This window comes from Rhopalosiphum padi, chromosome 3 (assembly GCF_020882245.1).
Source record: "Rhopalosiphum padi isolate XX-2018 chromosome 3, ASM2088224v1, whole genome shotgun sequence".
NCBI lineage: Eukaryota > Metazoa > Arthropoda > Insecta > Hemiptera > Aphididae > Rhopalosiphum > Rhopalosiphum padi.
In genome coordinates this window covers 14,944,236-14,968,180 of record NC_083599.1, presented here as the reverse complement: position 1 = coordinate 14,968,180, position 23,945 = coordinate 14,944,236, and the positions used below count along the sequence as shown (strand labels likewise).

At 25.1% G+C, this 23,945-nt stretch overlaps 1 protein-coding gene across 2 annotated transcripts; it reads right to left on the bottom strand.

Moving 5' to 3' along the window:
• Positions 1-148: 148 nt before the first annotated feature.
• On the bottom strand, positions 149-23,163 carry LOC132927189 (MAM and LDL-receptor class A domain-containing protein 1-like). 2 transcript variants are annotated; one of them, XM_060991668.1, is made up of 18 exons: positions 22,778-23,163; positions 10,748-10,846; positions 8,408-8,438; positions 8,184-8,339; positions 7,978-8,122; positions 7,750-7,918; positions 7,491-7,667; positions 6,956-7,112; positions 6,601-6,864; positions 6,350-6,520; positions 5,521-5,629; positions 5,202-5,382; positions 5,120-5,132; positions 4,899-4,973; positions 4,667-4,825; positions 3,106-3,302; positions 2,868-3,033; positions 149-1,352 (listed from the first exon to the last, which is right to left on the bottom strand). In XM_060991668.1, exons 2-18 carry the CDS (start codon positions 10,838-10,840, stop codon positions 1,303-1,305), a joined length of 2,313 nt encoding a protein of 770 aa, XP_060847651.1. In that variant the 5' UTR covers positions 10,841-10,846; positions 22,778-23,163; the 3' UTR covers positions 149-1,302. The 2 variants fall into 2 exon arrangements, with proteins under 2 accessions (XP_060847651.1, XP_060847650.1); XM_060991667.1 differs by having other exon boundaries at positions 6,601-6,870; positions 22,778-23,160.
• Positions 23,164-23,945: the final 782 nt, after the last annotated feature.

Here is a 23,945-nt window from a genome sequence, read left to right as displayed (position 1 = left end):
TAATCAGTTCATCACTTCAATAAACCAATTAATAATATACATGGGTAATATATATATATTTATATTATGTACTTACTACTTAGTACATATTTTACAAATTCAATAATATAATAATATATTCATTATACAAAATAAATATAGAAGGAAAAAAATACCAATAAACTTTATTTGAAATATAGATACCATAATTTTACTTATCTTTATAATAATTAAATTATTTTTAGTCGAAAATGAAATTCTATTCACTTAAATATTATACAAAATAAACATTATTTTTTGTATATATATATATATATATAAAAAATTGTAAAATTAATTGTTAATATTAGCCATTAAATTAGGTACCTACTATTTAAATCTATATAATCAAATGAAAACATTATATTAACTATAAAGATAAATATTGTTTTACACACACAGCAGTAAGTATCAATTAATTAAAAACATTCTATGCATATATAATTTGCTTTAAGTTGTAGTGAAAAATAAAAGTTTTGTATAAAAAGTATAAAAATTACTAAAAAAAAAATTTCAATAAATCTATTATCAAAAGAATGTTCGACACAATAAAAATAAATTAAACTGGAAGAATTTAAAATAATTGGAATAATTATACACAAAATTAACATAGGTAACAAAATAATAAACTATTGTAAATGGAAAATATTTGCATTCATAATAATAATTAATTAGGTAGTAACTATTATAAAGTTAACCTATGTAACTAATTAAATGTGTTTAAAATGGAAGTCTTGCTTATGTACCCACAAGTTTATGTATACTGTATAAGTATATTTATGTAAAAAATAATTATAAACTAGATTTTATAAAAAATTCCAACCTATACTGTTATAATATTGGAACCAAATGGCGGGTATAAAATAAACATGTATATAAAAAATGTATACATTTTTAAACAAATTTAAATTAACACCACCAATGTTGGTTATAATGTTATAACTGTTACTTTCGGTCTTGAAAATTACAAATTAACACATTATGGCAATTTTCATAAAATCTATGACAGTTTTTAGTTCTTAGTTGTAGATAGTTGAAAATATTCAAGTCCCAAGAAAAATAGAAACACTATTTTACCAATTTACATGATAAAGTTCCAGATACAAATATATTACATTATACATAACTAATAAAAATTAGAATACATGTCCGTACAATTATAAAAGTAATGACATAATTATTACATGCTAGGTTCATGATCATATTATGAATAAAATGTATTAATTTTTTAAATTGACTAGATATAATAACACAGGTATATGCTGTTAATATGTTAACTTCAATTTAAGCTGCTTTTAGTTTTTGATTTTTCAGAGCAGCCTTTTCTGGACGAGCTGCAACAATAGACAAGCATATATTGTAACTTGTAACATTATAGGAACTTAATAATAATTAATAAACTTCATTTAAAAAAAATATATAAATTGAATACTTATAATTTAATAAAAAAAAATATTCAGTCTAAACATACAAAATATTTGACTATTTTTATATTATTATTTTAGTGTTGATAATATTTATTTTTAATTAAGGTTTGAAAAGGAGTAGATACTTACATTGATTATATTATACTTATACAAAACTACATTATAATTTTCTTGAGCTTAGATATTATAAAAATTATGTAAATACTAAATAGTAATTTAAATCATAAATAGCAAAAATAAAATAATTACTTTTTTTATTTATTCATGATAAGAGACAAAATATTACAAAAAAAAAATTAAGGCACTACGCTGCATTCAGTATTTATATACCTAATTTACCTAACCCAGCATCGATATAATTATTTAAAGTGATAGAAAATTTCTAATAGCCTTATAACCAATTCAATCGTTATTATCATGCTCAATAATTAATTAGTCTTTGAGTATACTTTGTTAAGAATAATAATCTCCTCTTAAAAACATAACATAAAAATTTAATTTTGAATTTTTATTGATTCAAGTCAAATTATACACTTTATCTTATTAAATGAATAAGATAAAATTTAAAAGTCACTATTTTATAGTAAGTCTTGGGTATACCTCATCATTAAGTATCACTGTACTAATAGATATTATGCTAAAATATATAATTCAGTGCTAACTCATTGCATACAAAAAAAATATTATGAAAAAAATAGAAAAACGGATCAGCCAACGACCTATTAATTATATTAATTCCAATTTACCACTAAAAACCACCTCCACAATTAAAAAATAAAACAAATTAATCTAAAATCAACAAATTCATCGCTTCTCTCAGGATTTAAAATAGATACCAACCTAGTTAAATCAATTTTTATATACATAGTACAAACTATGCAACTATGTAAAGGTTTGTTATATTTATGAATATCGGATGAAATTCTGATAAATGAAAATTTAATCATCAATATTCACTTGAACAGCTAGTAGGTACCCTAGTTAGCAGTGGCATATATAGGGGGGTAGGGGTATTGATTTTGATTGTATAATTAATTGGAATTTAAGAATGAAATTTTTTTTTAACCCCCCCTGAAATTATTTTCTATATACACCACTGCTAGTAGGTATCTACATTAAATATACTAATATACTTTCTATGTGTATATATATATTTTTCTATGTTTATATATGGATTATTATGAATGTTATGAAATATGGTTTATATAATTTTATAAATTATGCAAGATATGTTTTATAATGATACAATGTTTTTAGCTTTAGTTCATTTTACCACTAATATTTCAATATTTGGATGTCCTTCATTAGGATTTAATGGTTTTATAAAGAAAACTGTGCAGCTTAAAATATTTAAAAAGTATCTAAGTAAGGTACCTAACATTATAATTAGGTATGGATTAAATAAAAATATTTATATTTTACTTGGACAAGACCCTGGAGTGAATATTATATCATCTACAGCAAATCCTCCGTTTGTTGCTTGTCCTTCCATGATTATATGAAAAGGTTTATTAGATTCAACTGTTACTTGTGCAGGCATCCATGCTGGTCTTGTAGTGTCCATATTCTTTGCTTCTAGACTCCAAATCTATATATTCAATATTAAAACAACTCGTGCCATGTTATATGATCATTAAACAACAAAATGTTAACGTATTACTTTTTCTGCTGGTGTTTCTCCTGAACTATTGTCTTGTCTCATGATTTGCAATAATGCCGACTCACCAGCACCAAAAGCAGCATACCAAAATGAAAAGCAAAGTTGTGGCTCGTCAGTTACTGGTATAACTGGTGATATTAGTCGTACCATATTTGATCCCAATATTTGATTAAATAAATCATAATATATATAACCATCTGAAACAATATTTTACTATGTAACATATTATTATACAACAATTATAGATACTATATAGTTTATTTGGATAGTCAACACAGCTAACTTATTTAAATAATAATTAAGTATAGTTTTTACAAATATTTATTTATTTTTAATCAATGTTCATATTTAAATCTAACTCTATGGTAATCCTAAATATTAATTAAACCTCCCAAGTATAAAAAAGACACACTAATCCAGGTCATCTAGGTTAATTGTATTTATGCGGTCATTTATTGAATTTTGTAATGCATTTATAATTATTCAATGTTCATAAAATATATTCATTAAAAATTAAACTTAATCTATAGGATAATTTAAACATTTTAGCAAAAGTTAAATTTTATTATTATAAAATAATATTTTATTTATGAATTTGTTCATGTAAATACTACAGTGAGTTCTGCTTAATGTGATCATTTTGATTCTATTAACCAGTTGATTCCATAGAAAATTTTTTTTTATTGATGAGTTTATATTTATATATATGTTTAAAATTAGATTAAAATAAAATAAATTTAAAATAAAGTGAAGACACTATCTATTTTTGATTGTACATGAGAATCTACTAATTTCATTTTCATATTAGCCTGAAATTAAAATCCATATTCAGTTAATATAATATATACTTGATTTTTAATTATTTAAAAATAAATAATTAATAATGTATATACATATTGTACTTATAACTTTTGGAACAACTGAAAAGTATCGTTTTCAACATATTTTTGAATAGCTCCTTTTAACATTTTCAAAACAATTCTTGTTTCTTTTTAGCGAAAGTTTGAAATATCATTAAAACAATAAGAATGTTCTTAAAAATGATTCAATTATCCAATACTTGGTGATTCTAATAAAAGATTAATTTAACATTAGTAATATAAGAACTGGTTTGGGATTTTCAATTTTAATTTCAATAAACGGTTGTTTCTATAAACCAGTGATCACATTAAGCGGAACTCACAGTATCTACGTTTTCCCTGCTTGTCTTGGCATGATGGAGCATGGAACGCACGATGGCGTCAAGACGCTGACCAGTAGTTGATGCTAGATACATTTTGTTTTAGTTATAGTTAATAATATAGAACATGATTAATATTTAGCAGATTAATGTTAATGTATCTCACTGAGATAACTCGTATGGAAATTCGAGTCATATATCTAAAATCCATGAAAAATAAATTATTTTTCTCGGCTTAATAAGACAGCTGATGTAATTTGATATTTCCATTACATACTATATTATAATAAAAAACAAATAAAACCGAGTGTTCAGCCCCTGCAGATAAGATAATTATAATTTATTTAAGGGTACAATACATAATAAAATATATTTTCGAACCTGGAGCCCCAAAAGTCTTATCGGGTAAATTGGAAGGTCTTCTGTTCACCGTAGCCATTCTCCACGAAGCTGGTGATTTGTCTGTTCCATTTGACCAGTCACACATATCACGTTCAAATCTACATTCACCCGGTCGCACTTTTGCTCCCGCTGGAATAACTACAATTATATCATATTGTTAAAACAATTTAATCCAATAAATGTATTTAATCACATAAGGTAATATTCGTACTTGAACAAGAGCCACCAAAAAATGTTATGTCATCAAATGCAATAAATCCATTCGCTCTACTGGAACCCCATATACCTAAAAACATTTGCATACCTCTTATAAGATTTATACTTAGATATTGGTAGACTCTTAATTAAATATATTTTTTAATAATACATAAAACCTTATTATTAAAATTATGTAGGTACAAAACAACCTTACTTATACCTATTAATTCTTACCTTCGATCAAAATCTGAAAGAAATTAAAATATTATTATTATTTATCTTGATTTATTTATTTGTATACACATAATAAACTTACGGCATCATTAGGCTCCTTAATGAGCGCTTGAGCATATTGCCAGTCGGGACCTTGATGGTTATACAACCGCCAAATTGGTTTCATTATAGTAGTTCCAGTGTTATCATTACTTCGCAGATAAATACTCAAAGCGCCTAAACTTGGGCCAGTTGTGTCAATAAAAGGTTCATTCATCACAAACCTATTTTTAAATTATGTTTTTAATCAATTTCTAAATATAAGAAATATTTACATTATTAACTGGTTAACTATTTAAAAATAGTTATAATTTGTTATAAGAATTTTATTATTGATGTTAAAATGAATAACTTAAACATACCAGAATGATAAACAACGAGGGGTAGATGTTGTTTTGAAATCTCTAGATGTAAACCATGCACGACTTCCAGGACGTTGAAGAGCTGTGCGTGCCAATGTCATTAAATATCCTGTAAATAATATAATATATATAAATTATAAATAAAGTTAACATTTAAAAATACTAAAAAATATTTTGTTGAACTTTTAAAGCATATTTTTCAACAAGATTTTAATTATTTCATATTTGTCATATAGGAATATGTTTTGTACTAGTCATACAATATGTACATTTTTAATGATATAATTATAGATAATAGGTTTATAAAAAATTATTAAAAAAAATTAAATTTGAATAACTAAAATATATTTTACAATTTTTACAAAATAATTTTAATACATTTAGAACGTCAGTTTACAGTACCATTATTAATTGTTACATAGTTACGAAATAACCAATACTCATAAATTATAGCAGTTACGTATATCGGTATATGTGAATCTAACACCATTTGATAAATAAATAATAACCATAATAGAATAATATTATTAAATCTACAATTTATTAAAAATAGATGAAAATGTATCTGTATTGTAGCATTTTATTTTTGAAATAACTTTTGTTTATAAATCAACTATATCTGTTAATTTATTAACTATGAACATTTATTTCGGGAAATTAAATATTTTTAAATAATTGTGCAAAATTTTAAAATCAAACATTTAATACTAATAAAAACTAATTATATTTTTAAATTCTCAGTTATTGGTTACCCACCTGGCTATCTTGCTATTAGGGTATTTAAATTATTTTATCTAAAAATATTTTTTTTTTATTCATGAATTGTTACCCTTTTCTGTGCCCAATGTATGATCATGAGCTGTACTTCTCAATGCAGCCCCTGAAGTTCTTTCCCAATCAATATCGTCCAAACGTTCTCTGGACACTACATTACTCCATCCGCATTCATCCACTTCAAATGTACAATCACCAGATGTGGCTGCAGCAATTTGAGGAGCAGCTATATTAAAAATAAATTATAGAAAATAGTTGAAGATTTATTAGATTATTTTAAAATTTAAATTTTACAAGTATACATACTAGGGCAACTACCAGGTGTCAAAGAAATATCATCTACAGCAATATCTCCAAGATTATTTTTACCGATTTTAGCAATAATAATTATTTTAAATGGGTTAGCTGAAGACACAGGTACCTCAGCTTGATACCAAGAATTTCCAGCTTCACCAGTAAGTGACCAAATATCTCTATCTTCCCCTTCTCTGGTATCACTTATCGATATTGTCAATGTTCCAATCCCATTGCCATACATATGAGTCCAAAATCGAAGGCAAAGTGGTGTATCTGGTCCTAAAAAATAAGTAATCCATTCAATGATTATTATTGATTAGGTGATGATAACTATAACACTATGTTTATCGGAATATTTTTTTACCAGTTGGATCAAACTCCATGCTTGACATACGAGCCATATCACCAGGCCTTCGTGGGTAAGATGAATCAATAAATGCATAGCCTCCTTCCATTCCACCATAAATAAAACTTGATCGATCAGTTGCCGGCCCAGTAGATGGATTTTTACTTCCTCTTCCCTAAATCATAATAATATTAAGTACAGAATTTACTTCTTAGTTTTTATTTCTATAAGTGTCTAATATAATATCAAGATTCAAGATAACCAAATAGTTGTTAATGTTGTTATATCAAACGCTAAAATCATTAAACTATTGTCTCTATTTAATAACAAAAATTATATTATAGTTAATAGTAAAGAAATTAAATAGTTCAATATTGTTAATGTTTATTAATTATTATTATTTATTATTAATAAATTAATCTATTAAAATCAATTATACTTCCTTATATACCTTAGCAAAATTATACTAAAATAATATTTATATATATATAACATATAGCCATATAATTAGCCAAGTATATAAATTTATACATTAATATAGTGAATTGTTTACCAATGACCAGTTGAAATCATCATCCTCGTCATTAATCCAGCCACAGAATCCACCTTCAAATGTACAATGACCCTTACAATCTAGCCCTTGCTTTATTGCTATATTATCTACAGCGACATAACCACGGAATTTCCTAAATGGGTCTGGCAAGTCTTTAGCAATCCCTTCAAATACCACCTATATAATTTCATAAAAGCATTTATTACTATATATTTATAAAAAAAAAGATTTAAAATTAAGGTTAAATCAATAATTATACTTGATGTTCTTTGTTATACGTATAAAGTACTTCTGAATTCATCCATACTTTATTAGTTGGATCTTTAGTACCCCATAATACTCTAAAAAATCCATCTGGCCGACCGTCTTTGTTTGTAGGTTGCAAAATAACTCTCAGTCCAGCTGCACTCAACCCATCAACATTAAAACTAAATAAATAATTATAAAAATTAAACACAAATTATACATGATTTAATTCTATGTTTACCTAAAAGAAATGCATTTTCCTTCTGCTCCCGTACTTCCAAGTACTGGGCTTTCAATAAATGCATTTTGACCTTCTCTAATAGTAATATCATCAACTCTTACTACAGGTGCAGCTAACAAAGATGTTTCGAAAAAAATGTACCCTCCTAAAACAAAATATTTTATAATGTGCATTTACCAATTTATCATGGCATTATTTTAACTAACCCTTTTCTGCGTCTTCTCCTTGTCCTGCATCTGATGGTGGTCCGCCTAGCCAATTTGAAAGTGTACCAGCTCCAAGTTCCCATTTTAAAGCAGATCCATTTCGATTTTTCCAATCACATGTCAATAACCCAGGATCAACACCAAAATCACAGGTATCTACAAGTATTTATTTTAGTTTGTATTATATTATTTATGGAAATAAATAATTAAAAATGTAATGTTACCTGTTACAGTTCCTTGTCTTTTTCCCCGAATCTATAAAAAAATATAATGAGCTATTTTACAAATATTGTATTTGTATTTTTTATACAAAAAATGATTGTAAAAATAAAAACGTATTTTAAGAATAAATATATTTACAATTTAAATCATAAACATATTTTACATATTATATAATAGTAATTGAATTCAGAGAGCACTTAGTACTTTTTAGGTTTTTAAAATAATTCAATAATTATGTTGTTAATTTTACCAAAATAAATTTAAAAACAATATCATTGCGAAATTACAATAAATAATACGTGAAAATTGACATTGAAACTTATCAATTTTATACATCTTCTAGCTTAATTAATATACATTTTTATTTTAAAAATATAATATAATAAAAATAATAAAAATAATACGGGATCACGACGTTGAGTCGACAAGGCGACAACTAACAGACCGACAAGGTATCAGGCCGACAGGGTATCTAAAATTCTAATTTATATACTTAAAAATAAAAAATGTATTACTAAATTACAATTTATTATTCATATTTCATATGATTAATATAAACGTGAATCGTCTAAAAACTATTCGTTTTAATAATTAAAAATTTAAAAAATTTAATTTAATTTATTTAGCTTTATATTATAAGGTTTACTTTTTACTGAGTTTTTTTTTTATAGAAAATCTGTGGGGATCCTATTCAATTTATCATCTATAATATTATTATCTAACAGTTTCTTATTTTTGACCATAACGTTAGGCATTTATAAAAAGTTTTTAATTTAACAAAAAACACTCCATTATATTATAAAATAAAATACGACGATAGCACAACATCACTGATTCAAAATAACAATAGAGCGTAACACAAAAAATATACTATACTGTTTCGATATCTTATCTCAAATAAAATATGCTTTGATAAATATCGAATATCGCGATATTATTATTAATTTTAAATGTTGGATATAGGTACATAATATCAATAATATACAATATCTTTATCATAATAATAATACCCAACGTCGGCTTGTCAGTCGTCGGCTCAACAGCCATCCGGCTCATCGGCCATCGGCTCATCGTCCTAATCCCATCTACGTATAGCTTATTTAAGAATAGAATATGGAAATAACTTATTTTTATTATAATAATATAAAAAAATCGATAATTGACACATTATATTGTTATACAGACTACAGTTAAAATTAAATAGTCATAAATCATAATTATATTATTTATGGGTTCAGCAAAAAAATCAAACATTAAAAAAATTCAAGTTGTCCAAAATAAAACTCTACGTCTAATTACAAACGCGCCTTTCTATGTCTCGAACCACACCTTACACACTGACTTAAAACTACTAACAGTATTAGAAACCGCCTCTAAATCCTACAAACGCTACCACAATTCACTTCACGATCATCCAAACATTCTTGCGAAAAATCTTTCCAACCCAATGTCTAGAAACCCCCCAAAAAGACTAAAGAGGATTTTGGTGCCGCGACCTACTCCTTGACTAACTCATAAAAAAAAAAAAGAAGCCAGAGTGTCGCCAGTTGGCGGCTTCTCCACTCAAGCCCTTCAGTTAAATTGTATTTCTTTTTATAACTATATCTATTATGATTATTATACTTAACATTGTATAGATTGTGTATATATATATAAAAAAAAAATATTATTTATATTTGTAATATATATATATATATATATATATTATATTTTAACGTTTCTAATGGAATAATTATTATGATAAGTATTTTATTACTCATTAGTAATATGAATATTAGTATTCATGTACCTAGAATCTAGATAGCTAAGTATAATTATTTATAAATAATATTTTATGTAAATTAATTATAGTTTGCCCTATGTTTATTTAACAACCAATTTCAAACAATTAAAAATTATGGGAAATTTGTTTTTGCTTTTATTTCTTTATTTTTAGAAAGTAGATAATATACACTAATATTTTTAGCAATTAAATACGTGTTAAAATTTTTACGCTATAATTTTAATAACTACTACAAATTAAAATAGGTAAGAACTTTATTTTATTTTATTTAACATGACGAATTAAACATTTCATTATTTGTTATGATATATTATTACTAGTTGGTTAAAAATACCTATATGTTTGTCCAAAATAAAACATATGTGTATACCGTAAAGTGTGACTAATTTTCAATGATTTTTACTGTGTATTGTTTATTTTGCTTATGTCATGATTGTTCTTTTGTTTTTGAGTTTTAGAAAAATAAATTATTATGTGACATTAGAGCAATAGGTACTTTTCAATATAAATATTTTAGTATTGTTGACTGCATAAAACAAAGCAATTAAAAAATACTTACAGATACTTCTGAGTCGGAAAATTCTGTAATAGCACCAGGAAAACATTCTAGTATTGAATAACTTGTTATTGATAATATCAGCCATAATTTCATTTTGGCCTAAAATAAAATAAATCAATTTATTCAAATCAATAAAAATTATGAAATTAAATATATATTATTAGACATAATTTTTATTTACATTTTTCTGAAATTATACCAAGTAGCCTTACATAGCCACATAGGTAAGTAGCTATACAAATTGAACGTATAATAAGTTTTAATCATAAGAGTACGTCATATCCGCATATGTTGTCTCCGTCTTATTTGCATTCAGCAGAATATATTTTGTGATGTTAACTTTAATATTAATTTTACCTATTATTAAACTTAGGGGTAAGAATATTATCTAAAAAATGACACATATTTTTATTTTTTATTGATATTATCATTTTTAAGTGAGTTATAGATGTATAAAAATATTACAACTTTAAAATGTTTATAATTCACTTTAAAATGATAATATCAATAAAAGCACATGTCATTTTCTAGATAATATTCTTAACTTTAAATTTGATAATAGGTAATTTTACTCTAATATTAAAGTTATTAGCTAACAACAAAAAATTAATTCTGTTGAACAAAATTTGCTGTGATGTACATTAGTGAGATAAATACAACACATGCAGATTGCAGATATAACGTCCTCTTAAAATGTGTTTTGCAGAACGCAAATTTGTTATGATGTACGTTACTACGTTAGTAAGACAGAGACAATATATGCGGATATGACGGACCTCATAAGTATAAAATAATTGTATTATACTTTTAAATAAAATAAATTCATTCTCAATAAATAACAACATTAACAAAACATAATATTAGGTATATTGTTTATGCTTGAAAAACTATAAATTATAAGCATTATGATGTTGGCACATTAATAACATTAATATACCTATTCAAATTCTTTTACTTTTGACCAAAATTGTATTTTACTTACCTTTGTTCATTACTTTTCTAAATAATCACAAAATATTGTTATTTTACTCATTACTCAATAATCACTTCCCCGATGATTATATATTAGGTACCTACTTGGCTACTTAAATACTTAATACTCAAACATGACATTCGACTTAAAAATTTTCTCCTACAAAACAGCTTCAGACTTTCGACGTCGCAAGAGTACAGGATCGATTTGCATCGATTGAGGACTAATAGCTAGATCCCCAATGACCATTTTTCATATTTATATTATTTTTTATTCATTCAAAAAAAAAAAAACCGGGCATGCGACGGGACAAACTTTTACACCGAATGATAACTGATAAGTAGAGGTTGGATTTACCTATATTCTCTTAAAATTCTTAAAATATAATGTTTTTATGTCATTTAAAACAGGCAATATATTCTTTTAATATTCTTTTAAAATACCAGATATATGATGTTTTATGTCCTTAAAAATGCAAAATATTCTTTCAATATTAAAAAAATATATACATATTTAGTTTAAATTTATTATTTATTATATTAATGTGATAAGTTATAGAAAAACTGTTAACTCACAAATACGGTAATCGACTTTATTATATTTTTAGTAATCAATTTCTAGACACCCTATCACTATTCTCAACTGATTTTCCAGTGAAACGATTTTCACTCAACCATCACCTCGAAGGCAGCTTCTACACACCGGAATAGAGTTTCATCAGCCCCTAGTACAACTATATAAGATAAGTCTATGTGAATAACGAATCATCCGAATTTTATGATATACGTAACGTAGACATGTATTAGTATTATGCAAAGATGGAGCATAAACTATTAAAATATTAAATCCATTATAATAACTTAGCTATTTCCATTTAATTTGAAAAATAATAATATTATTATATTGGTAAGTTAAAATAAAATTTATTATGTCAAAAGTAAAATATTTCCAGTCCATTTCTTAATACCTAATTGAAAATAACAAAAACAAATTATGGACAAACATTAATTTTTAAGCAAAGCCATTTATGATAAAATCGTTTTTATAATTTTGTTTTAATTCAAAAACGAATAAATACATTTTTTACTATACAGGGTGATTCTTTTATCATAAAATACTCATTATTTCAAAAAATATTCATGTTTTGAAAATATTGTGGCTTCAAGTTGTTAAAAAAACCACGTTTTTATTAAAAAAATTATATTTTTAAATATTTTTATTCCTTATATTTTTTTAAGTTTTTTACTTTTTTGAATGAAAACATAGTATTAATTTCATATTCCAAAGCAGAATAATTTTCTGAGTTTTTTGATACATAGAAATCGAATTTAGGGCGAGTAGTTTATGAATTATAAATTTATAAGTATTTAAAGTTTAGATGCACGGAGTGGAGTGGTACGGGGTTACCCCGCAAAATGTTTGTCCACTCCGCTTGTCTAAACTTTACGTTTTATGATAAAAGAATCCCTTGTATAATTAAATATAATTTTAAAAATATTTTGAATCTTTTTGAGCTATTTATAGGTATTTGAAATCAAGTAAATGTTGATAAAAATGTATACTCGCTTCAAATAGCTTGAAAAACGAACACAAGGTTCCTTAATATATATTAGTTAAATTGTGTTAATAGTAAATACTGATATTAAAAAAAAAAGCGTAAATCCACATTAATTTTTTATGATAGTTTGAAATTAGAATTTTGACAAAATTTGTCAAAATCACGAAAATTTATAAAAATACCTATATTGTAATTATTATTAATACCTATTTATATATAAGGTTTAAAAATTGAGTGCAAGATTCCATCTAAGTTTTTCTGGCAAGAGTTATAAAAATAAAAGTTTAAAGTTGAATAGAAGAAGTATCACAAATAAATAAGTTAAGTTTAATACGACTTTTTATAAACGTCTGAAGTTAATTTTGAGGAATTTGGCTATTCATCGGTAAAACCACGATTTTTCATCGAATGAATTTAGTTTTTTTAATTCAAAATATTTTGACTAATTTTAAGCTATTTTCTATTTATAAAATTATGTATATTCACTATTACTATAATAATATATAATAGTAATATTTTAATATGTAATAAAATATACATAGTAATATAGACTGATTTTGCTGAGTATCCGGTATCGTTGTTTGTATTTAATAATTTATCATTGAATTAAAATTTGACACATCCATTACATTGACCTATTCAATAATGAGGTACGCCGACTTATTTTATTTATTATTTATACTTACATTTTTTTATTTTAACATTTGTTAATCAGCACAATTATATTCATTTTGCTCAAATAACATTTACATTTTTATCATCAATACGTTTTAAAAGTATAATAGTTATAATATGTACTTAATTTTAATGAGTATTATAACAATTAATCAAATTAATTATTCACTAAAATTGATTGCTTCACTCATAGGACACTAAATCTTATTCAAAATACTAGCAGTTCACTATATTGATTCATCAAATGTTCATTATCTATACCTACAACCCGATATGTATATGACAAGTTACCATAATTAACAAAGAGTTAAAGTAAAACAAATTTATAGTTCTTTTATTAGGTATATACATTGTTGATATTTGATCTTGGATTTAAAAATATTTAGAAATTGGTTAACTATAGTTTCATAGTCAAACAATTAATATATAATATAATATATAACATTTCTTTGTGTAGGTAGGTGAAATATCGTATTATAGCATACCTCAAAAAAAGTTAATTTTTAGTTGTATATTTCACTTTTTACTGTATAATTTTGACACGCTTTTCACACATGGGTCATATTTAGATCATTGGTATCTGTAATTTTCACCGTTACTCGACGCTTTCGATAACCGTGAAATCATTTACTTATATTACGTGCGTTTGATCACATATTATGGATACGTATCACATATTTCACGGTTTTATTTGAAATATGTTTTCGTTTTTGTATACATTTGTTTACATCTCTTTTTTTTTTTCTTTTTTACTATTTTTAACAATAATAGACACGTAATAATTTTAATAATTTTAAAATCGAAACCACTGCAGGTACTTGTATAATGTACAGCTGAGCACAATATTTTGCAATAAAGAATTGTTCGACCTTTTTTGCGATTAATTTTTAATCATTTAATGTCCATTATCAAAACGCACTCACGAAGTCTGCAACGTCGAATTTGAAGGCCGCAATTTTATTTCCATGATTATAGCATTCCACAACTCACAAGTGCGATAACAAAATTTGTAGTAATTCTATAAAATGAATACACATTACACATATTCAGTAATTAGTCAAACTCACACTGTCCAGTGTTCGGTAAAGATCAAGGTTCCATAGGTTACTATAATTACCGAATCCGCATCAGCTAAAAGTCAATAGCGTGAAATAAAATTCTGTGAACTCGGGACGCAACCGCCAAAACAAGTTTTATTTTATTACACGTAACTATAATAATGCTTTGTGTACTTTTTTTAATTTAATAAAACCTAGAAGTGTGGTCCTTGAAAATACAATTAAATGAGAATATATTTATTTTACATTATAATTTTACTTGTATTAATTGTATACCTAACGGCTAACTGTATAAATAGGTACTTTTGGCACGTCAGATAACGATTCTTGTGTGAACAATGAACATGTTTAAAATAATTTAACATGATTTATTTATTGTAAATAATTCAAAGCATAATAAAAAGTTTGAAAACCAATTAACACCTATTATGTATACCTATTATGAATATTTAATAATTTTAACATTACCTATACACGATGGAAAATATGATTAATAAAAAATCACAAATTATAAAAACTTAATATTAGTATTAATTTAAGAGTTTGAATTCACCAAAATATGTTTTCTTTAAATTTCCTAAATTTGGCTAAAATATCTGAACAATCTGAGGCCTATATGTATATATGTATCATTAAATTATGTTTTTTTAACTCTTAAATTAACACAATATTTTTTATTCCGGATCTTATAGAATTTAAGTTATCACTGCTTTCATGGCACTTCTCTGGGCCTCACTGCAGTTTTTTTTCTCGAACTCTTCCTAAAAGCACCACCGCTATTATGGTCGTCCCCCTCGGTTTTTCCTATCTAATTTTCATATTGTAATATCACTTGATGTTTGACCCTCCGCTTTTTAGATGTATTTAGCCCAGCTTAATCTTCTACTTTTACTTATTACTTCTAAGTATTTGGTATATACTATATAATTTTAAGTAATATTATAAGAGTTGATTTTTTTTAGGTCATCGTCGCCCCCTAATTGTTTTATAATTGATACAGCTTTAAACTAATGGAGATTACCTACAATAATAAACGATACAAGTTGGTTAAAATAATATCATTTTTATTAATATTGTATGACCTACTTTCTTAACTATATCATTACGTTTTTTACTCGTCATTTTGTGATGTACCATATTAATTAAGTTATATAATCGAACTAATTTCTATACATTTACCAATATATAATACTACGAGGCCGACAAATTGCATTTAACTGCAACTCTTATAAGTAAGATATAATAAATAATTATTTTAACACTATGTGTATATTATATGGCTGTGTTAGCTATACAACTAAACTAAACATAATAATTTCATAAAAGACTAACGACTATACTACTATAGCACAGTTAAAAGTCATAACACTCATCATTTCTACTCATAAGTTTTACAATTTTTTTGTACATCGAATGATTATTTAATAGTTATGCAACACTTTTGTAACAATTTATATATATAAATTTAAGTTTTCGCGTATTATGATAATATCCCGTGTGCTTTTTAGGTGAGATACTTTATTTTATAAATCAAAAAAAAAAAAATAGCCATTAAGTCCATGTTAGGTAGATATAAAGTAAAAATAACAAAACATTTTATTCTTAGAAATTTTTGTTGCGTTTTTCATGTAAAAAAATGTATTATAGTATACTATTATATGCGTGATACTTATTACTTGTTTAAATTACATTTAACTTGTTAAAACTAAATTTGTACATTTTTAATTAGTAAATAAACTTATTGCACAATTTTAATACATCTACAGATATAATTTACAATTGATTGATGATTAATGGTGTATAATAATATAATTCTTCTTATCATAAAATATACAAATAAGATAATAGTAATAATAAAATGGAGGGTATGTTAGTAAAAACTATTTTTTTTTTCATGATATTCAAATAATTTTATGAAAAATCATTACTTTATTGTTAAAAGGATTGCCTTGACATTTTAAAAATATTAACTTTGCGTGCAATGAAATGTATACAGACATACCATTATTTATGTGTACATAATACATATATAACACTAGAAAATTATTATAGTAGGTATTTAAATTTATGTTTTTTAAATATTATTATCTAGATTCTAGTTAATGTAAGTAAAATATCATTTTACGGGTTATTTAAATAAATATATATATAACGGCTTGATGTATTTTTATATACCTTTATAAATATATTTTTGTATCAGATAAGTTCATATTATATTAACAGGTAGGTACCTGTTAATATGTGTATTGAAAAAATAATTCTTTAGATTTTATCAAATAGTAAACCACAAATATTTATAAAATAAATTTATAGGTATATATAGGGTGAATATGTAGGGTGTCCCACGAAGATCTGTCAAATGAAATAATGAAATCACTTTTGTTCTAATCAATGATTTTATAAAATTTCTTTTAAATATAATTCATAGGCACTTGCGTTACATTTTTAGTATACCTTTTATATTATTTTTTTTTAACACCGAAAATAAAAAACTTAAAAATTAATTAAAAAATTTCCAAAATATACAAAAAAAGCCAATTTGTAAATCTTATTTAAAAAAAAATTTAGATAAAAAAATAATAAAAACATTTATTTAAATCAAGTGGCGGATTTCTTACAATTTTTTTAAATATCAATATCCTTGTAAGGTAAATTACGATGTAGTTTATGTTAGAAATATTATAATTTCAAAATATATAATTCTTTTAAAAAATATTTTATATGAACATTTTTAAATAGGTGTATGTTAAAATCTAACTATTTTTTTTATTGCTTTACATAAGCTAGATCGTAATAAATTTACTTTTAACGAGAATATTGATATTAAAAAATCAGCCACTCGACTTAAATAAATTTTTTATCATCTAATTTTTTTTTTAATTAGATTCACAAATTGACTATTTTGGAAATATTTTTATCAATTTTTTAGTTTTTTATTTCCAGTATTAAAAAATAAAAAATGTAGCGCAAGTGTCTATGAATTATATTTAAAAGATTTTTTTTTTAATATTGATTGGAACAAATAAAGTTATTTCATTTGTCATATCTACGTGGGAGTCGTGGGACGTATGTACACCCGGGTGTGTATAAACATGTTTGTCATTTTTCTATGACAAATTTCAATACATAGTAAGTAGGGATTACGATTTATATTTTATATGCATTATAAAATAATAAAAATATAAGTATATAATATGTATATGTAATGAATTATAACCAATATTTTCAAACAATTATTAAGTGAATGACAAACATCAGTTTTCATTTAAAATAAATTGAATAAAGTTTAATTTTATGTAAGATAATTAATTACTGTTAATATTTTTAAATAAATCCATAGAATTTTTAATATTTAAGGTACGTTTTTACATTTTTTGGCAAGATTATAAAATCACTGATTTTTGAAATTAAAATTAAGAGCGTATACCTAATATATTATCTGAAGAAGAAATTTAAAAAAAAAGTTATTATAAAACATTATATTATATTTAAACTGCAAAATAAATAATAATGGCTCTATAATTAGGCGTATTATTAAAAAGACAAATGTATTTTTATTGCATAGGTATCGTTATTATTTATTATATATATTTAAAAAAACTGTTAGGTTTTTTATATAAAAATTGTGTTGTATTTTTGTTTTTACTTTTTCAACGTTTGTTTTATATCTTATATTATAAATACTGAGCTATATAATTGATGATAATATACTGATTGTTCAATGTTTTGCCTTAATTTTGTATTTATTCTTGTAAATCGCCAATAATATGATTCGTATTGGGTGGTCATTATTATACATAAATAATTTCTCTAAATCCACAAAAAAAAATAAAACGTTATTGCATCCGTATTTCGTATAATATTATATAAGGACCGATAAAAATTAACATATAATATATAAAACATAGAAGTTTGGTCGGAACATTTAATTTTAGGTTATTAAATTCGCCAAATCCGGTATGTCACTTTAAACAGTAATAATCTCATTAAAAACGATTACTACCGTAGTAACTTACATAACATCTATTAAATGCTATTCTTGACCTAAACATTAAAAAGTTTAAATTCAAAGTATAGTAATTTTAATAAATTCTTTTAAAAATCAAACAATAAAACGTTGTTTTATAAGCTTATTATAAAATGCTCGATGTTCATTATAAATGATTATAGATAATTTAATAATAAAATTTGTATTTTTACAGACGTACAGTTAAAATATCTTATATTGAATTATGCTTTAAGTATAAAATATTATCACCTAATTATTACTGCTCAACACTCAACAGTAACAAATAAAGTAGGTAAATTCATAGTGTAATAATTCAATAATTGCAACATAAATTCTAAAATCTGTTCAAAAAAAATATTACTTTGTACTTTGTTAATGATGCAGTCATATTATGTATAGTCGACCATCGATATTATTTTTAAATGTTTTATTCGACATTTAAAATCCAAAAATAGTTTAACTATAAAACATATTGATAATATGTAAAATCGTATAGTATTTAAATACCTCGGTGTTTAAAATTCTATAATTAATGCTAAATACGAAGCATAAAAGTAATTCATTAAAAGGGCATTGAACTTCAAAATATTAAGTTCCACATCAATTATTGTTCATGTTTTTCACCTACTGTGTTCAATACTTGTATAATATAGATGAATTTTAACATTGAACTATTACACATAAAAAAAAAAATAGGAATAATTATAATTATTATTCTGATTAATATCTATAGTATAAACATGAAAATACAGTTTAAGTTTAAAAATAATTATGTACCTAATTATAATTAAATATACTTCGTATATATTATATATGTGATAACGAATATTATAACTATTTATAACTAAATGGATCATTGTCTCAATAATTAATGACGGAAATATTAAAACTAAAAGTTTCAAATCATTTTTAATAGGTAGGTACATGGCATCGGAATTTAATCGACAAATTATTTTTGTATATAAGTAGGTACCTTAATTCTTAAGTTATTAATTTATTGATATTACATTTTAGTTGAGCGTATCAGCTCTTAATTTGTATTACATGGGTAATATAATTATTTATAATTTATAAACGTGCAAGGTGCAATACACCTACATACGTATAATATTTTATAATTCATGCTATTAAACTAAATTATTATCATTATTAGTAAATTTATACTTTTAAAACGATTTAAGTATCATAATAACTCTAATGAGTAATTTTCATATTAGTATTAGGGGCTAATTCAGTAATTCTATTCTACCAAATTACTTTTACAGTTCTACATTTTGAGTATTTATAAAATATGTATATAAATAATAAAATTCTAGATTTTTCAAACCGTTTTAAAGAATTATAAAACATTTTGTTAAAATTTAATTTAAAAACATATTTTAACATTTTTTAAAATACAAACAAAATAAAATATACTTAGTAAGAACTGTTAGAAATTATGTTAATTATACTATCTATTTTGAATTATTGGTGAAAATATTAACACTTGCCACCTATGATCAAATCGGTTTACAGTAATAGGTACCAATTATAGTAATAGATTTCAAACAGTAAGTATTAATAGTATTATGTAGTACATATTATGTTTGTCTTGCTCCACTCAAAATCTAAGACATATAATATAATATAACAATAATATATATTAAATTATGTTAACTATTAATCAATAATAAACACTATGTTGGTATAGCTATTACCAGTATTACCGCATTGATTTTAGAATATTCTAAAATCAATGCTATTACCCAGCCATATACTCTATATAATATATATAATGACCATAATGAGTATCATATATTATATATACCCTTAATATTTATCATAACCCATCAGAATAAAAATTCTATTGATTTAACTGTACAATGTAAAATTTATTACAGCATTTATAGGAATCTGAAATTCTGAATTGATTAAATAATTATTATAATTTATTAAGAAATTGAATATTCAAGTGTATTTGCGTATTATATCCTACAAGCAATAGTGATTATAGTTAATTATAAAATCTATAAAATTGTAATTAGTAAGCGCCTAATAAATAAATCTTCTATACCTACATAATAACATTTTATTAAACTATGCTTATAAAATAATATATTATAAAATTATGCAATATATTTTTGAATCAGGCCACCAAACATGTTTGGTTCATTACAGGTAAAATTATGAAGAAGCATAAGTTATTAGTAATAACTTATTACAATATTTCAACGTATATTATTTGATACACGTACCTACCAATAATTATAAGTTATAAGAAAACATTTAAGTATATATTTTTATAATTGATTCATAGTTAAAAAAATCGAATATGTAAAATTCTAAACGTCTGAACTGTTTAAGCTCTGGTAAATTATAATGAGTATATAGAACATACATAAAATCAATATATTCACAAATTAATACATTTACTAAATTAATAGGTAAGAACTAAAGTAGGTATCTAAAGTATGGTTTTATCTATACTTATCAAAACTTTATGGTTATAGCCGGAACAATATAGTACAGTGAAAAATATATAAGTGATAGTGCACCTACCTATACTTAATAACAATAAGAACTAATATATTCGATTATAAATGCATAATAGGTAATATATTAATGTAATAAAAAATATTTATGAGTGTAAAATGTATGTTATTATTTTTATCTATTATGTGTTAGAAATTATAACTGGTAATACGTGTGAGTAAAAAATCGTAAATATAACTACAAGTATAACTTAAAATATATTTAACTTAGATGTTAGATATAGAGGTATATCTTGCATACATAGCAGCAATTATTGCGTGACCAACGAATTACACATTTACAACACTATACTGTACAATGATAAAATTCCACTCAATCACACGATGAATCGTGGCTGCTCTTGCTCTCTTATATTTTATAAAGCATTGGCAAAAGTGACTTTTTTTCTACATTTTAAAACGATTATATTATAATACAATTTAACGGTACGTGTTACGTATTACTCGGGTTATCAGCTTAACTTTATGTTAAATACTAACTATTTTTCATAACAGTGTATACTGTATAGGTATATTAAAAAACTTCATTTCCACCAAGATAACCATCATGTATCAACTACATAGGCGTGCGCAGACCTGAATTTCGGGGGGTGTCTACAATTTTTTCGGGCCCTTTTCTTAATTTGGGACCTCTCTTAACAAGACATGTACATATTTTAGTAAATTATAATACACGAATAAATATTACTTACATTATATCACATATTAATCAGTGGTATTACTAGTAGATATATAGTAGTATTTCATTAGATAGTTGGATCTAAAATCTATTTTCAAGATAATATTATTGCAATATTTATTTATTATTTTTACTTTTGTAGTCAATAATATCTAGCTGTTATAATCATAATAAGTTTTATCACACAAATTTAAAATATTTTACGTTGTATTATTTTTTTTATCGCGATAAATAATTTTTTTTTACGACATATTTTAGAAAAAATACCATTTTTATTCTATTAACATTGTAATTAAAATACGAACCCATATATTATATGCTATAAGACTTAAATTTTAGGGCCCCAATTACATGTCGGGGGTGCTCAGGCACACCCGGAACCCCCCCGTGTGCACGCCTATGTCTATAGTGTTTTATTTTCATTGAACGCTTGCGATATTCCTTATAGAAAACCTCCATTCCGATTAAATAATAACAATAATAAATTATAATTCATAGTATTATACTATACTATACTATTAGTATAGATGATGTATTACAACATTACCTGATTGAGATTCGAAATACTTTTTCTTCGTCTCCGAGGGCGGACGAGTTATGTAGGATTTGTCGTGGTGTTCGGCAAGAAAGTCCAAACCGTATGGTAAATCCACCCTGCGAAGTATCGGTATACAACAATAATATTGACGATACGCGAAGATTATTGTTTGAAAAATATGTACGATGTGCGACGGAAATACCGTGTACAAAAAAAAAAAAAAGAAATGTAAAATTGTAGATCGAAACGGCGACTGCAACAGACTATAATAATATCATACGCATACGAGACCGCTGGCGCTCTGCAACTCTGGACTTGACTGCACGCGCGCGACGACGACACTCTTCGAGCCGGACACCTACCTCATATACCACCCACCCACCTACACATGATGTTATATTAAATCGTTGTCGTGTTAGTGTGTATTAGCAGTAGTGGTATTGGTGGTAATGGTATTATAGTGGTAGTGGTATAAGTAGTGGTAGGCGTTTATACGGTAACACACTCACCGGGTCAGTGTTTGTTGACCTTGCTGTTACTATGGCGATAGGCGCTTCCGCGCAAATCGCAGGGTTCGGTTCAACGAACCTCCGCGTCGGCGGCGCGGCATGTACAGGTACGAGTCACCTGTATACGTCAGTCGAAGGAGCTGCAAGTCTATAATATATATTTATTACACATGTATTCTATATACCTGTTTATACACTGCACGTGTGTGCGCGAGTTTGTTTGTGTGCACCTCATCGTATAATGTGAGCGGCAAATATATTACCTATGTATATAGGCACCTGGCACCTATATATGGGCTATATGGCCATTATACGAATGTCTATGCTAGTGATACACACAGTGTTAATGAACGATACATGTAAAAACTGCTCTCCGCAGCCTACCCAAATATCCAATATTATATAATATCTACGATGTTCGGGCGAAATTATTACTATGTAATATAATAATTATATTGTACGGCGAAAATCGTGCAATAACTGCTCTTATAGCATGATAGCTTATTAAAATATACGATTTAATTGTGCGATATGACCCGAGGAATGACCGCCGGCAGGACAGCGACACCACCTGCACCCCGCGCCCGTCATCCATAAATGGGCGCTACGCGCCGCAAGCATATTATATTATGCTATATATAGTTTCCCTTAATTCTGCCGCAGCGTTC

Bases quoted from the DNA above. Each gene is read 5' to 3' on its own strand.
- LOC132927189 (XM_060991667.1), bottom strand. From the start codon at position 10,840: ATGAAATTATGGCTGATATTATCAATAACAAGTTATTCAATACTAGAA. The intron at 6,871-6,955 runs GTAAAAAAATAT...CTTATTTTTTAG, and splicing joins CATGGAGTTTGATCCAACTG to GACCAGATACACCACTTTGC. The intron at 5,383-5,520 runs GTATGTTTAAGT...ATTTAAAAATAG, and splicing joins CCTCGTTGTTTATCATTCTG to GTTTGTGATGAATGAACCTT.